General features: G+C 41.3%; 1 protein-coding gene across 2 annotated transcripts; it reads left to right on the forward strand.

Annotated features, from left to right (window-relative positions):
* Nucleotides 1–2,136: 2,136 nt before the first annotated feature.
* On the forward strand, nucleotides 2,137–16,523 carry map2k4a (mitogen-activated protein kinase kinase 4a). Of its 2 annotated transcripts, XM_079253426.1 has the most exons (13): nucleotides 2,137–2,562; nucleotides 3,067–3,102; nucleotides 4,793–4,825; nucleotides 8,205–8,307; nucleotides 8,388–8,562; nucleotides 8,658–8,777; nucleotides 8,870–8,989; nucleotides 9,083–9,134; nucleotides 9,224–9,351; nucleotides 14,186–14,263; nucleotides 15,223–15,371; nucleotides 15,484–15,529; nucleotides 15,611–16,523. In XM_079253426.1, the coding sequence occupies exons 1-13, from the start codon at nucleotides 2,418–2,420 to the stop codon at nucleotides 15,722–15,724; spliced, it is 1,299 nt and encodes a 432-aa protein (XP_079109552.1). In that variant the 5' UTR covers nucleotides 2,137–2,417; the 3' UTR covers nucleotides 15,725–16,523. The 2 variants fall into 2 exon arrangements, with proteins under 2 accessions (XP_079109552.1, XP_079109553.1); XM_079253427.1 differs by lacking the exon at nucleotides 4,793–4,825.
* Nucleotides 16,524–17,569: the final 1,046 nt, after the last annotated feature.

Consider the following 17,569-nt stretch of genomic DNA (forward strand, 5'->3'; position numbering starts at 1 on the left):
AATAGGAAGGAGAAAAAGAACAGATTTAGAGAAATTGGTGGGAATCTCTGAGTGCATGGGAAGAAAAATAACAGCAATTGTAACATATGAACCTTTGGGATCTCAGGCAGCACTGCATTAAAAACAGGCATGGAAATGTTTGAGGCAAAGACTTTGAAAATTGCTGCATAGGCCCAGGAACAATACAGAAATCATCCACTTTGAACACAAGTGTCCAGAAATTAACAAATGCAGGTTAAAGCTCTGTCATGCAAAGAAGAACCCATATGTAAATCCAGTCCAGAAGCACTGATATCTTCTAGAAAATTAATTTAAAATGGTCTCAGGCCAAGTGGAAAACGTCTCTGTGGTCATGGACATTGTGTCCTGCAGACAAAAGTAAAGAGGTACCGCCAAGCATTATTAGTGGACGGCTAAAAAGCCTGAATCTCTGATGGTATGGAGTTGCTTTCGCACCCATGTCATGGGAAACTTCTACATCCTGCTCCCATCCAGACTACATCTCTTTCTGGGAAGACTTTCCGGAGTTCAGCAACTCAAAGCACATCCTCCACAAGAAGCGAGAACTTTTTTCTTGTTCTCGAGGCTCCAAGAAGAAAATTACGTCATTTTATTATCACGGACGTGTTTGAAGACAGTTCTCGACACAGAAGTATCCCAGAAGTATCATGTGATTGGTCGGACGTTTGAGGTGGGCGTAGTTAACACGGAGAAAGCATAAAGCGGAGTACCTGCTACTACGTTTTTGCTGTTGCAGGTAAAACGGATTGTTTTGATAAAACTGATCGAGGTGGTGAGAAAGTACGAACATTTTTACATGTGGCATTGAAACACTCGGACCCAGCTGCGTGCACAACCCGCCCTGCTGCGGACGAAGTTGCTCGTTATAAAACTAGAAAAGCACTCGGAGAGCGGAAACCTCCACCAAGCGCAATATTAAAGAATCCTTTTAAACAATTCCTGGATCCAAACGGTGATCCGGATCACCACCAACATTTAATCAGTTCTTCATTTTCACATTTCCAACAACTTTGCTCTGTTTTGGAGCCCCTAGTGGATGAAGGGGGAACTGCAGTTTTACGCACTTCCGCATAGGCATCACTTTTTACCGCCGGAGCCTCTGTCCATCTTTCATAAACTGTCTATGGTATGGACCTGACAAAAAATTAATTTTTTCTTGTTCTTACAGACTCGAGAGCAAGAACTCAGCTCTTGCTTCTAGTGAAGTATTCAATTCAATTCAACTTTATTTGTATAGCGCCACTATATTGTCACAGGGCACTTTACATACACAAATCAACATACACGTGATTTCAAGCCAATTCTTACATATCTTATAATAGAAACCAACTGATTGCATCGAGTCAAGACTTCGATCCAATCCCCCATCCTGAGCATGCACAAGGCGACAGTGGGAAGGAAAAAACTCCCCTCTAACAGGAAGAGAACCTCCGGCAGAACCCGGCTCAGGGAGGGCAGCCATCTGCCTCGACTGGTTGGGGTGGAGACGACAGGAAAGACAGATCAACATGTACAACTGTACTTATTAAGGAAGACCTGCAGAAAAAAGGAGAAATGAGTTAGAGACGGCAATGTTGGCATAATTTACACATTAATATATTAGAGAAATAGAGTGAGGTACTTCTCCGTGCACCAGGTAACATCCCCATTGCTACACAAGTAATGGATGGCTAGACTATCCATAACTATAAGAGCAATGAGCATAACCTGGATAGTTAGGTCCCGTACATGCAGACTCCAACTCAGGAGATGCTCATATCCTAACTATAAGAATCATGAAAATGGAAGGTTTTCAGCTCAATCTTAAAGGTGTGGAGGGAGTCTGCCTCCCGAACCCACGGTGGGAGCTGGTTCCATAAGAGAGGAGCCTGATAGCTAAAGGCCCTTCCTCCCATAGTACTCTTTGAGACTCTGGGAACCACAAGTAAACCTGCAGTCTGAGAGCTAAGTGCTCTATTTGTAACAAGCTTAAAACATCTGAAGCAAAGCAACCTCGGTGTCGTTTTATTTTGAAAGAAAGGCTGCCTCCCTTCCGGCTCCAGCTTACAGCTGCCAGCACGTCGCGGCGTGGGACGTGGTGGGTGTTGACATGTCAGTGTCACTCGGTCAGCTGATTGCGGGTCGGAAAGGCTCTTCTTGCCTAGCCAGTCTAGTTAGCTTAGCTTAGCTGGATGTTTGTTTTTGTTATTACGCAGGTGGCCTTTAACGTAGCCTCAAAGTTCGCCATATATTTATCAGTCTGACGCATTTAAAGCGCTCCGCGGTGTCCAGCTGCTTGCTTTACGTGCTGAAGTTGCAGGTTGTGACGCTGTAATAATTTTGGGGTTTTTTTTGTGGCTGGGAGGGAAGCAGTGAAGTTGCTCTCCGTGTCTCTGCATTGCAGCCCGGCGCTGCTGATGGAATTCAGACACACAACAATGGCGACTCCTAGTCCTAACAACTCAACAACACCCAGCAGCAACAACGCAGGATCCGCAACACACCTCCACCTCCAGCAGTCGCAGCAGTCCCAGCACATCACGACCATGAGCAGCATGCAGGGTAGGAGAGGCAGCCTGAAGCCCCCATTCTGCTGCAGTGAAGGTTAATGTTAGCGGGGCTAGCCGTGGGAGGCGCAGACTACTCCCTGGACTGACAAACATCCCCAAAGGCAATGGGGGCTACAATCCTCTTAGTTCCTCTCATGAATAATCAGATTATTATCCGAGTTAACCAAGTGAAATGTATACATTTCTTGTTATTTTTCCTAGCAGAAAAGAGCTTAACCCCATTCATGGTGATCATGTGTTTAGATTGCATTGCAGCATCTTTGACATTCAAGACGATTTTTAACACAAACTCTGATATTTGGTTAAACAAATATGCCGAATTCACACCGTTATGAAGTCATGTTGTAATTGAGTTTTCTTCCATAAGCAATTTAAAGATGAAAATATCTTCTCTAAGTTCGGTTAATTCTTTACATTGGCAGCAGACAAAGGCTAAAATAATGATCCTTTTTAATCGTGTATTTCTGTCCAAACACTTTGTCATTTTAACTTTCAGAGTCCAACACCTGCTGGAGATGTCAGAGTGAAACAGGTAGCCACACACTTCACTGGTTTCATGTTCTGGGAAAAGTTATTTTTTTTAAAATGGAGAAATCTTTTTCTTTTTTTTATTTAAATAGGAAAAATGAATGTGCTTTTTTTTTTTTTTTTTTTCAAAGTCCTGAACGCAGATATTTATTTATAACTTGCATAGTTTGTAAAAAAGGCTGATTATTTTGTTAGTTTTTTTTCCCTTTTTGTCCGGATAAAAATATCTACTTGTATGTTTACAATACATTAACTATTATATATGCAGCACTGTACAAAAGTCTTGATCCAGCCGCTGGGGGCTTGATCCAGGGGGGGGGGATCCTAAATTAAGACAAACCTCTCAAATATAGTTAAATGGTTTTTCAACTTTCATAAGGTGGTTTTCAGACATGCCGATGTTCGCAAGAATCTGGTGATATGTGTCACACTGCAGGGGCCGTGATGATATATACCGATACTATAAACACAATGATATACTGCTATTTTTCTTTACTATAATTTAATGATAAGAAAACATAGTAAACAGTCCCAGCTGCTGCATGCTGAATAAGAACAGAGATCTGCGTTTCACTACAGAATACATAAAAAGTTGCTCTTTATGCAGAAGAAAAATCTGTCTGATCAATAAAATCTGTTGTTTTATAAAAAAAAATTCAATACAGTGCTTTTGAGTATATTTGCAAAAGTGTACTGGAAACACTTTTTTTCCCACATTTCCACGTCATCAGTAGGCGTTGTTGTGACCAGTTTGTTAAAAGTAAAGTACGGTGTGGAATTCAGAGGAGGAGACGGAAATCTTTTTATAAGTAATTATAAAGTAAGTATAAAGCGTCCTTTGGTGGCAACCCTCTCCAAGAAACTCCTTGTCCGCTCCCGTTCTCCTGAACTTTGCGTCAGAAGTGTTGCCCTCTGCTTTTGTCTTCGGATGAAGACAGCAGCAACGGTATCAGAAGCAACTGGAATAGCTGCTCCAAAACGCTGAATGTCTTGCACCTTCATCCTTCCCAAAGTGGAGAGTCGCGCGGCGAGATCGGACAGAGCGAAACAAAAGATACAGAAAACTTCAGAAGAAGAAATGCAGTTCTCCTGGAAGTCTGGAAAACTGCTTCTATTTCCTATTTTTCTGGCCAAATATGAAGAAATGAGCGATGGGTCAAGACTTTTTCACCTTCCTGATAACTCAGCTGTTCCATGTTTAGATCTTTCTTCATGGTTGATTATCTGACATTTAGCCCTGTTACGTAAACTTGTTTTCATCTTCTGCCTTAATGCTGCTTACTAATGACTCCTAACTCCTGACATGATGCTGACTGATGGTGAGCTGTCCCAATAATAAGTCTTTTACCATTTCATAATGGTTTTTCATTCTCCCCCCTCCATCCTTGTCCTTTTTGTTTAACCAGCAGGCCTTAAAATTTTTTTTTTTTTAATTTACCACTTCATCCTTCTCAAAGTGCTCCTGGCTCTCTTGTAAGCGCATGCTAATACATTACCCTCCAGAAATGTATTGAAGCTGCTATAGGATGCCCCAGAACGAGTGGCAACTCTTCGAAGAGAAGCCCGTTTCTCTTATTTCAGCCTTTTTGGGTTTGTTGAAAGAGAAAAACTTGCAGGTGTTCAAAGCAAAAAGAAGAACCAGAAAGCAGTCTTTTAAGGAAGAACGAAAATTAAAGCTGTCTTTCCACCTCTAGGGTTTCAGATAAACCTGTCTGGAGCTCCCCCAAGTAAGCCAAATCTCTTTTGCTTCAGCACCAACAGTTCACATCCCTTTGTTTCCGCCTGACAGTCTGGTATGGGGGAGTCTGTCCTGCTGTTCTCCACTAATCCAAGTCAAAAATTCTGATGGTTCAAGTAGGCTTGTGCTGGAACCTGATGCTTTTAAAAGAAAAGGAAAAAAAAAAAAAAAAAAGAGACAGACCTCATTTTGCATCCAAGGAATTTTTATTACCTAGAGCCAAACACCTACTGCAGAACTTCTGAGCTGCACAACAATTGGTTTGCACGTAACATGCAAAGCTTCCACTGATATTTTGGCACAAGATCCTCTCCTCAGATTTCTCCACGTCGTCCTTTCTCAGTATGATTCCAGGAACTTTGGCTACTAGAGAAAGTTTGGAAGCACTGACTCACTGGTTTTCAGTGTGCAACTAACAATCAAAAGTAGTGCCTGTCATGTTGTCACATCACTTTATCCCCCCATGTTTTTCTTTTTCTGTTTTCTTTTTTTTTTTTTTTGGGCATGGGTGCACTTTAGCATTGCACTTACATGTTGAGACAAGGTATGCTAACGTTGTCGTTTCAAGCAGTGCTTCTTATTGGAGTGCATTGGAGCTCCTGTACACACATTCTTGTGGTGTTTTTGGGTGGAGGGGGTGAAAATCATCAGCTTGAGACGCATGTTTTTATCCTGCTGTAGATTTTTTTTTGTTTTCACCACCTTTTGGGTTTGTGTGTGTTTGTGCATTTTGGACGTAGGTGTTGTGTTTTTTCTTTTCAGCAGCATGCTACATTTCTGTTTTCCTGCGTTAAAATGCGACAGTTAAGGTATAATGAGGCTTCAAAAGCTGCACAAATTCAATTTACTGATTAAAATTGGGACAATTGCAAATAAAATGACTTGAAATATCACATTATGCTGCAGGTAAAGCTGTGACACGTCTATAAATCAGGCCAGATGATAAAGGAAGTTTGGGGAAAGAAATATGTCAACTAGAAGGAACATTCCTGCGTTATTTTTTCCTTTCTTGCCATTTTTCTAGTTGGGTTATAACAGATTTACATGAAGACATTACCTCAGGGTGCGATGAGCAGAAAAAATAGATTTTAACTAAAGTATAGCCTTGAATTTCTTTGTAAAATGACAAGTAAACATTTAACACAGAGTCTAAAGGTCTTAAAAATACTAGACCAAAGAAATCAGATTTTTATAATTTCTTTTACATTTCTGTAAAGAACTGGCTGAATTTCTAATTACTTTTTTGCATTTTTGTACAAGAGGTGGAACAAATGAAACCACCAGAAGCTTTTTTTTTTTTTTTTGTCTACACACATTAGCAGTTTGTTCTTTATTAGCCAGTGAGGGAAAGTTTGGTGTTAACTGGATGGATAATCCCACATTTCCAGCAAGTTGGAACCAGTTCCAGGTAAGAGCTACCGCTGTACAGTAGTGGTTAGTGGATTGATCCAAATATTGCTAATAAAAGATGTTTAGAAAGATTAGGTGGAATTATTTACATTTGCTTCGATCTGATAACCAAACATGATTTGAATTAAAATCACATTCCGTGCGTTTACACGGGAGTCTTAATTCCTCTTTAATTACGAATAAAAGTTAATTCCGCTTTAAACTGATGAAAAACGACCATGTAAACATTTTATTCCTAATGCAAATTTCTATTAAGAATTAAACTTAATTCCGATGTAAGTGGCTGGTTTATTCGCGTTTTAATCCTAAACTATTTAATTACTCTGTCATGTAAACCTTCATTCCGCTCTAAGTTAATTCCATTCGTTCTGCACATGCTCGTTACCTTGTCCTGCCCCGGTGACGCGTGTTTTATGCCAACCGTGTTCGGTGGTCTAGCTTTCTTCTCCTTCTCAGTTGCTGCAGAAAGTGAAGTCGTATGCTCGTGTTGAGCTGCTACTTCACATTTATAATAGAAATAGTGACAAAACTGGTACTTATTTTGTAGTTTTTACAAGTTACGACTGAAAAAACGAGAAGCAAGGAGCCAACTTTACTGATATACGCCGTGCACCCTTTTGTCCAATCAGAACCCTTCCCAACCCGCTGCTCTCAAGAGGAATTAAGTGAGGACCTGTTTCATGTAAACCTCCATTAGAAATGATTATTTTCATGTAAAGTCGTCGGAGAATATGTTAATTCCGAATTATTTAATTCCGAGTTATTAATTCCGAATTAAAAAACATCATGTAACCTAGTTATCCATTGAATAGATTTATCATGTCGCAATTCAACATGTGATTTATATCATTTGGTATTTAGATCCTTGAAGGTAAAACTGTTCTAGTCTATTCTGATAAATCTGCACAACATGCCATTATGAATCTTGTGATTCAGCTCAATCTATTTAAAAACGGACTTAAAAACAGTTTATATCAGTAATCACAGGTCACAGAATAACTGCTGTCTAATGCCAGCTAGCGTTGTGCGCTGAGAAGATTAAGCCATACATTGATTTACTGTGTTTTCTCTTCGCACAATCATTCAAGAAGTTCTGGGTTTGTTTTTCTGTTCTCCCACTGAATCATCTTTAGGTCAGGATTTTTGAAGCCTTGAAAGACTTTTCAACCAACCAGTGCTGGTTAGTTCGAGCTGTAGATCTGCTCATGCTGAAGTACAGGTAGCAGAATTATCTGAGCAAGAATTCCAACGATTACCAGCATGAGGGGACATGCTACACCAATAAAACTCTACTGGAACTGCTGCTGAACCAGTTTTCCGTTGGTCATATGCCAGCTTCCACAATCCAGCTGTTTCAACCAGTTGTAACTGGGGGTTTTAACTGGTTCCTCTTAAATCTAGATGTAATTTGACACACCTACTAATGTTACTGTTTTTGGGGGATCAGACATGTTTGTTGTTGGTGGAAAAAGGATAAGATTGAAATCTGCAGAGCTGAAGCACAGCAGAGAGGGAGGGGGAGGGGCCTATAAGTGATATTCATGTAAATATTCACACTAAGTCAAAAAGTGTGCTTTATTATCCTACTACTAACAGAATATTCAAATCTAAGCCTGTAAATAGTTTAAATTAAATTTAGTTTAAAAAGAAAGTAGTATTTCCTCAAACAGATCAACAAAACTAATGTTCAAAACATTGTAGGTGAGTATCTATAAGACAGGGAATTATTTAGATTTTATCCGTTCTGAACCCCTCCTTTCCCCTTTCCTCCATGAAAAGCATGACATCCATGAATTTTGGTGAATTTATTGACACTTTCACTCTTTCCTTTCTGCGTCTTTTCATTTTATGTTTTTCTTTCACTCACTCAACATTCAGCCCTTAAAGTTTGGGTTTGCTCGCTCCTCCGTCTTTTGCGCTTCAGTCAACACCTGATTCATGTTTCTTTCACCGCTCAGGTAAACGCAAAGCCCTGAAGCTGAACTTTGCCAACCCTTCGATCAAACCCACAACTAGATTCTCGCTGAACACGGCCGGGCCTCCGTTCCAAAATCCACACATGTGAGTGAGCTTTGGGCCGGTTGGGCCGCGACCTGCTCTGTTTTTGGCTTTTTGTTCATGTGTGTGTTTGTTTTTGTCAGAGAGAGGCTGAGAACGCACAGCATCGAGTCATCTGGAAAGTTGAAGATCTCTCCGGAGCAACACTGGGACTTCACGGCTGAAGATCTGAAGGATCTGGGCGAGATCGGCCGGGGGGCTTACGGCTCCGTCAACAAGATGGTGCACAAGCCCAGCAACCAGATCATGGCAGTCAAGGTGAGCTGCCCCATATGGGGTCCAGGCCACAAGCGAGAACGGTATCTGCTTCTCTTCTGGATTCAGGTTGAGACATTCTGTGCGACTTTTTGCAGAGGATCCGATCAACCGTTGATGAAAAGGAGCAGAAGCAGCTGCTGATGGACTTGGATGTGGTCATGAGAAGTAGCGACTGTCCTTACATCGTGCAGTTTTACGGCGCTCTGTTCAGGGAGGTAAAACCAATCTTTTTTTCTGCCACAAGCACACCCGACTTTTGCATTTAGTGTAGATTTTCCTGCAACTGACTGAATTTCTCGTGTTTCAGGGCGACTGTTGGATTTGTATGGAACTTATGGCTACCTCGTTAGACAAATTTTACAAGTTTGTGTATTGCTCGTTAGACGACGTGATTCCAGAAGAAATATTAGGAAAAATAACTTTAGCTGTGAGTTTTCCTGGGGTCTAACTTCCCTTTTTCACAATTTTCTTCAATTCTTATCAGTCTACATCAAGCTAACTCTTTATTTGTGTCCTACAGACTGTGAAGGCACTTAACCACTTAAAAGAGAACTTGAAAATAATACACCGAGGTAATTAGCTCCTAAGAACGGTATTTTCTTCTCTAGTTTGTGTCTTGCGTCATGTTCTATTGGTTTGTGACCTCCTCTTCTCTGCACAGACATAAAGCCTTCAAACATCCTCCTGGACAGGAACGGCAACATAAAGCTGTGCGACTTTGGCATCAGCGGACAGCTGGTGGACTCCATCGCCAAAACCAGAGATGCAGGCTGCAGGCCCTACATGGCAGTGAGTGACAAAATAACAAAACATTCTTCTTATGAAATTTTTCCTGCTTGAACTGCTGAAAATTTTGACAAATCCCTTCATCATTGGAGAGCTGACCATTATGTCTTTCTTGGATGATGTTTTGGTGACTGTAAGAGTCGCCTCTTTAGGTGGTTTATCTTGGATTTTGTGTGTGTTTAGAACCAATATCCAGCAGTAAATATTAATTTCCACCACTTAAATAAAGCTTGAGGAACCAGCTGCAACTCAAGCCCAAAGCATGAGGCATCCATCTGCGTGTGTCACCATTGGAGATGCATTCATTTCTTGATATTCTTGATATTTTGAGTCCCATATTCTTACAAACATACCTTTTACTCACACGTCGGAACTTAACCAAGCCTTTTTCGGTGAATAGGCGGTAGTTGTTGGAGGATTTTAGTGGTGATGTCTTACAGTCCTTGTATGTAAAGCAACTCAAAACAAGTTTCCAACATTAAAACCATTGTCAGCACACTGACAGTCATTATCCACATTCCTGGAACTGTCAGTGCAACGCAGCATCTTGACATTTTACAACTTTTATTTTCACTTTCCAGCACCGTTTTACTTAGCAACACACTTGCTGTTCCCAAAGTTCACTTCATCTGATGGAGGAAAGAAATCTAAGAGGACTTTATGAGAGCATATCAGGCAGAGTGAAAGGGACCGGGTGAGAGATAAAACAGGTTCAGTATCAGACTGACTTTTACTGGCTGGAGAGAGCTCAGAGAAGAGACAGGATGCAAGATGTTTCTGTTTTTATTTCTCATATGGTCATACAGGTTAAAGGTTAAACAAGACTTTACAGTACTAAACAAAACAATACAGAGCACCATGCTCGAAAAGAAGCAGGGAAAAAAAATTTCTTGTTATATCTGCCCTTTTTATATATAAAAAAAAAAAAACCAAACATAGCGCACCCAATAGATAGTTCTTAGATTTTCTTAACGATACTCAATGAAAAGAAAAAGAGAAAAAGATAATCATTATCATAGCATGGCACGCCATATGTCTTAAGTCGTTCTCTTAATAGATAGATCATTTCCCACATTTTAACTGTTTGTGATAATTTCCACAAATTAAGTTAAATTTCTCATACATATAATTATGTACCTTCACATTTACATGTACATAGATGTATAAACATACATACATGTATATGTATAAATATGTACACATGAAATACGTACATATACAGACAAACATGTACTTGTACATACATTATACATAAATCAAAGTTATTCTGTCCTGTATGTTTGTAATATATGGTTTTTCAGCATATGTTTAAATTTGATAAGAGTAGGACATAACTTCATATTCTTACTCAGTTCAACTCCAGGGGTTGTGATACTATGCAATTTAGTTTGTGTGTTTACTTTGTCTGTGTTTAGGATGCTTGTAAGACAGAAGCTGAATTTGCTCTCTTTATGCCTTGAGTGAGAAAATCAGATAAAGTTAAGTGGAGGGGATTTAAAAACAAAAATTGAAGGAATTTTAATACAAAGGAATCCTTAAAAACATATGAAAACGATGGAGTCAGGGTCAAACCAAAGAATAGCAGGACCAGACCAGACCATGAATGAGACGTGCAGCCACCTAAACTCAAAACCCACCACATTAAACATCCATCGAAACGATAAAACAAGCTGGTAGCTCCAAACCTGACTGCTCATTATTGACAAAGAGAAATGAAAGACGTTGTTAGAGCGCAGCTGCCCCCTCTGAATCTCACTGACGCTTGGATGTATCTTTCCAGCGGATGGTTCTCTGAGGCTTTTTCAACACCAATCAGACCGTAACCCTTCCTGTTAAATCTCCTATACACCAGACTGAATAAAGGCCCCCTGCTGCGTCTCCCCGCATTGCCAGCATCTCCAAACACAAACAAAAAACCCCAAACTGATTAAATGAAAAGGAAAAAATGGACTTGAACACAGCATGAAGGCCAGATCCAAGTGCCAGTTCGGACCTACAGTCTACACCAGGACATGAAGACGGCTGTCTGGTCCTGGAGGTGGTGCTGTGGTTCTTATTCAGCGATAGAAACCTTTACATGTGTGGTTTTTGTGTTCTGTTGTGTCATTATAAAGAAAGAATTGGGAATGCAGGATATTCCAGCGTTAATATCTGGATCTGCTGATATTCCTAATCCTTTCAAATATGGGCAACAGGAGTAAAACTGGGTCAAAGTAAACAGCCGAAATTCATTTCTGGTGGTTTTCTGGCTGTTTGTGTGTGAGTGTCGGGAGGAGGAGGGGTGTGTGGCCGTGCTGCGTTTGTTTGAGCACGTAACGGTGAAAGTGATGCTTTATGGGGCGTCTAATGCAGAAACTCGAAAAGCAGTCTGCCGAGTTGATGCCATCTGAAAAGCCCCCATCCAGAGCGGCGGTTCTCAGACTGGGGGTCGGGACCCCCATGGAGGGTTCAGAGACCACTTCAGGGGATCGCCAGATAATTATAATAAATATATAGTTCACATTTAAAAGCCAAAGACCTAAAAAGGAAGTTAGAGTCCAAGACCTTTGGAAAAGTTTGGGCTCATTTCCTGTTTTCCATGTCGATTCTGTCAACTTGAAGCTTTTTTATTGGCTAATCTTGGTTTGATCAAAGCTTTTCGGATTGGTTAACTGGTCAGATATTTGTTGCCTCCTTTGGATCTTCCAGCCTGCTGGGTGTCATTTCCAGCTGTTCTCTCTGCTTTGACACTAAATTCAGCCCAAAAAGATGCAGATATGCATCACCTCAGGTTATTTTCTGTCGCAGGGTTACGTCAGCATGCAGGGGTGGGGGGGTGGGGTGCCTTCCTCTCTCCCAGCAGTTTCCATTCTAAATTTGGTGAAGCGCAATCGCAATCCAGCTGCACGACACATCAGACTGCACGCCGCTCCCTCTGAAGGCTCCGCGCTTCATTCATGACTCGAAGCTAGACGCTGGGGGGGGGGGGGGAATCCCAGGAATCCCAGCACCCGTTTCTTGTTTCCAGCTGGCACACACACCTGGTGGCTCAGTGACGTGGAGCGGCTGACTTATTGTTCAGATAATCGCGCGCTACCTACGCTTTACCTCAGGCTGCAGCGAGGGGTTGACTCGCTGTTAAACTCACCATGAGGTTTGTTTGTTTTTCTTGTCCTGTTTACAAACGTTTTTCATGAAGATGATTTTATGCAAGCTGAGATTATATAATCCAGCAATTTACCACCAATACGTACATTTACGTCCTTTCATGTTGTTTAAAAGGTGTTTTATGAGGCCAATAGGTGTTTAAATTTCAAACATCCAACCATGAAGATGCGTCAGGACCAACGTGTACCACAAGCTCGGCTCTTTAAAGTCATTTATTTTGCAAAAATATCTGCAAAATTGATCGTAAAGTTGTCTCTAGTTGTGTTTTAATGACCCTGACTGGTAGAAATGATGCAGTTTGTTGACTTTGCTTTCTGCTGTGAGCTTTAAAGAAGTGATGTGTGAGTTACGGTGAAGCTCGGACCTTAAAGGTCGTATGAGCTGAAAAGACTGGACTTTCTCTGTTCATATGTGATGACGTGGAATAATCTGTGTGGTATATGGATGCTGATGGGATGAAAAAAGGTGTAAAAGGAATTAATGAAAAGAAATCCAACCTGGCTGCCTGCTGTAGGACAGCTGTCTCCATCCTGGTCCTCAGAACCCTCTGCCCTGCATGTTTTAGAGGCCCGAGCTGCGACACACCCGGTTCAGATGAACTCAACTGCTTTCTGACTTCTTTGCAAGCCTGTTGGTGATGGATTCATTAAAACGGGGAAACCTCTAAAACATGCAGGATCCAAGTGCTGAGAAACTACTAAAACCCACCAAAAAAACCAGATTAAAACCAACCAATAATTCTGTCTGCACGTAACCTTGAGAAGAATAAAAGAGTTGTTGCTTCTCACAGAGTAACGAGCGCTTTGGTGGTTAGACTTTGATGGGGTTTGATGGGACATAAAACAGGAGAGACTGGAAGTGTCGGTGCTGATGAGGACGATGAAGCTCCATGTGGGAAGTTGGAGAAGAGACGGGATGTTCAGTCTGAAGATGACAGCAGATATGAGCTTTATAAAGGACGGGAGATGGGCTGATTGACAGGATGGGAACTGGAACAGGAACGTCATGTGTGGACGCTTTGAAGGACTCGAGGAAGAGAGACCAAAGAAGACAGAAAGGCCAGGGCGGGCCAGTCTGTCCGGTAGATAAAGGCTTCTTCAAGTGGCACGAGCTGATCGTCTCATCTGGCAGCAGCTGTTCCAGTGTCCAGGAACAGCTGCTAGATGACGTTGATGTTTTAACCGGTGATAAAAGGAGCTGAAAGATGAGTCGGTGACTCAGAGCTGAAAGTTGCTCTGAGTCCTGCGCAGTGGTTTGCAGGTCCAGTCTCGCCGACAGAAGCAGGTTCTTTGCAGCAGTCGGCCGTGTAAATCTGCAGCTCAGACTGTCGCACTCTGCTGGGTGACATCAGCATCTAATACCGGCCTGTAAGTGGGCCAGCGAGGTGCTTCCCCCCCCCGCAGCACTGCAGCCTCTCTGACACATTTCATCCCTGCGTCGGCTCTGCGGTTGGGGGAGGAAGCACGCAAACGTGTGCAAGCTTCAGGGCCGATGGCATCCTGCTGGGCAGGTGAAAACATGTCCAGAGGTGACGAAGAGCAGCTTCGGTATTCTGACAGGAGGTGTTTTCTGGCTTTGGGAACATCTGTGTTTGTTTCCTCACTGAAAACATTCAAGACAAAGTTTGTTTCAACCAGAAAAGCATTTTTTCTCTTGTTCCCAACATTTAAACTCCTCTTTCTCTTTTAAGCCGGAGAGGATAGACCCCAGTGCGTCCAGGCAAGGCTACGACGTGCGCTCAGATGTTTGGAGTCTGGGCATCACACTGGTGAGTTTTACCTGTGTAAACTGGAGTTACTGGAGCTGTTTTGCTCCCTGAAGTCATTAGAAAACAGAAACATCATCATGCATACGTCACTCACACATGTTCGGAACTACAGAAGGAGGCCAGGAGAGTTTTTTTTTTTTTACTATATTTTCTGACTTAAAGCAGATTTTTTTTTTAAATTCCAGCTAAATGTCTCACAAGGAAACAGATCTGAGAAGAAAAGGGAAACTTTCTAGATTGCTTAATTTGATTCTAACCTGCTGAAGAAGCCTGGAAAACACCTTCATCACTGAAGAAGTGGATCTGTGATGTTTTAAATGTGGTAAACACAGTGGAAGCCAGGGCTTACCTGGAGGTAGACTCCTACTGGACAGACGGACGATAGTCGATGTCTGCGGACTCATCAGCACGGTGTAACCGGTGCCAGGGTGCATTCATGTCTTCATTGCAAGAGCAAAATGGAATATAAATAAAACTCAACAACATTAATACTTGAAGAAATTATTTTAAAACAATAATAAGTGATGCTGACGAGTAAATAAAACAAAAATGAGAGCAAATTAATCTGTTTTTTAAAATGATAAAATGATGAAACTCCAGATTATTATGATTATTATTGTTTATTAAATGGAGAAGTAAAAAATAAAACCATGTAAAAATAATATGATGAATATATTACAACATAATGTGCAGTACCCTGCACTACCTCATCATCGGTAACAGCAGCGTCGTCATGACAACATGACATCGGATGGGCTGCATGGATCATGTGACGCGGAGAGAACACAGTTTCTGGACTTCACACACACTTTTATAGCTGAAAACTCTCAGGATTGAAAGCAAATGGTGTGTTTTTTATCAGCAGTGATACAATCCGATACGAAAGTATCGTTACATCCATCCCAAACATCCGGCGTTCCTCGGTTTTTCCTCCAACATGTCATCCCTGTATGTTTCAGTATGAACTGGCTACCGGGCGTTTTCCTTACCCAAAATGGAACAGCGTGTTTGACCAGTTGACCCAGGTGGTGAGAGGAGACCCTCCACAGCTCAGCAACTCGGATGAGAGGTGCTTCTCCCCCAAATTCATCTCCTTTGTCAACGTGTGGTGAGGAAACGTCTCCAAATGCTTCATTTCAGTGTGTTATGCTGCCCCCCAGTGGACGGAAACATGAACTGCATCTTCTAATGACTTGATGCTTTTTCTGTCTGTTCTGCAGCCTTACCAAGGATGAATCAAAGAGGCCAAAGTACAAAGAGCTACTGGTGAGTTGACATGAAGCTAATACTTATGCTTTACTTACAGTTTTTGCTGATGTTTCTTTTGCCTTCATCTATCCACTCCAGCGAGATCCGTTCATTCAGATGTACGAGGAGCGCTCGGTTGACGTTGCCGGTTATGTCTGCAGGATCCTGGATCAGATGCCAGCCTCTCCAAGTTCCCCCATGTATATGGACTGATAGCAGTGCAAACCAAAAACACACCAGTCAGTCTACACTCTGCTACAACAAAGAAAAAAAAAGAAAAAAGAGAAAAAAAAAAAGTAATCAAAAACAAATCCTCTGTAAATTTGCTTGGTTCCTTTATTGCTGTGTTGAATAAGAATTGTAAAACCTAAAAGAAAAAACTCCACTTGGACTAGAAGTGGATCTCATTTCAGTCTGTATGATATATAAACACACTTCTGATTCTCTTTTCTTCACATGCACACAGACACTCAAGTAAAAAAACAGCTGAATCAATCAGTCATGACTCATCGTGGCGAGAACACATCTCAGTGATTTAGTCAGAAAAATAACCTGGAACTTGTATTTATAGAACCAAAATGAAAGTGGAGTGTTTGTTCTGGAGGCTGCTCGTACTGGAATCATCCTCTCTGTGAATCGTTCCACCTCTTCCATGTGCGTTGATGAAAGCATTGTGTTTGGTATCTTCATGGAAATGTGCTTCTCTGGCTGTAAAGGGGTTTTAAAATGTCGCTGGAGAAAGTGTGTTGGAGCTGCAGTCCAGCCACTGCAGTGGAATGAATAAAGAAAGGGAGAAAGAGGGAAACGGTTGTCCTGTTTATTCTGTTTCTGGCAGTCTGAAGACAGAAACGGATTTAAAGGTACTTTGATCCACAGAGAAAAGACTTTTTTGTGATTAGATATGAATGGAAACATTTTAAGGTTCCCGATCAATGATTCCTGAATCAGAAGATTTGAAATCATGTAGTGGCTGAATTTCTGATGTCCAAAACATTAAATCTTTGTCTTTATCTCCAACAAAGAGGTTGTGTTTTTGCTGCCGTGTTTCTTTGTTCACAACTTTATGTGAAAACCCCTGGATGGAATTTCAGGACTTCTTTTCTGAGACCAGGTCTGGGTCTAACTTAGATTCCTATAAATGTTGGGAGGGATCCAGATCAGCAACTGGATCCAGGAATGTTGTGAAGGATTCTTCCTAGTAGAGATATTGGACCATTTTCAGTAGATATACATATAACACCACAATAAATGGTGAGGAAAATTCCAAGTTTTCCAAGATGTCAAGGATAAATGTAGATCCAAGTGACATTCTGGATGCTACCACCCAGAACAGGAAAGACATCCTGGATACGAGCATCCATAACACCTAAAGTTAAGAATGGAATTCATGCCGATGTAATCGAGATTTTTTCACCCGATGTAGGATTTAATTAAACCCATCTGAGAATCTAGATATTTCTTAAGGTGTAAGACCAAACCTCGATGTGCATCCATGTTGAAGTCTTCCTTTTATTTTGCCGTATAACATTCATCATAAACAGGTTTATTACAGAGATCAAGGTACCAATCCCGTAAACACAAAACAGAGTGGAGCATTCAGAGAAACTGCAGACAATATAAGCGCTACATCTCAGACTCTCTAGGTTTCAGTTCAGAAAGTCATGACTTTCCAGTTTGAAAATGGCTGAAAAAGTATGACTTGAAAGAAAAGGTTTCTCCTTCTAAAGAAAAAAAGGAACCATGGCTTAGATTGGTAAAGCTGCACGTGAGGAAAAACACAAGCCTTCTGAAGCTATGTCTTATAGACATACCGGACATCAGAGTGCACAGCAGATTGGACAGTATCACAGAATCTAATATGTATCCATTTGTCCAACAGTGAAAGCTTGTCTGAAATGATTTCATTCAAACTGACAATGATCCCAAATGCAGCAGCAGGTCTGAAAAGAGAAGACCCAAGGTGTTCCTACAAGCCACTGAGTTATGGGACGTACTTTCACGATACTTCTGCAACAATTTTTAATTTTTAAATTTCCTGTATGACATTAATGTAACAAA

This window comes from Telmatherina bonti, assembly GCF_933228915.1.
Source record: "Telmatherina bonti genome assembly, chromosome: 14".
NCBI lineage: Eukaryota > Metazoa > Chordata > Actinopteri > Atheriniformes > Telmatherinidae > Telmatherina > Telmatherina bonti.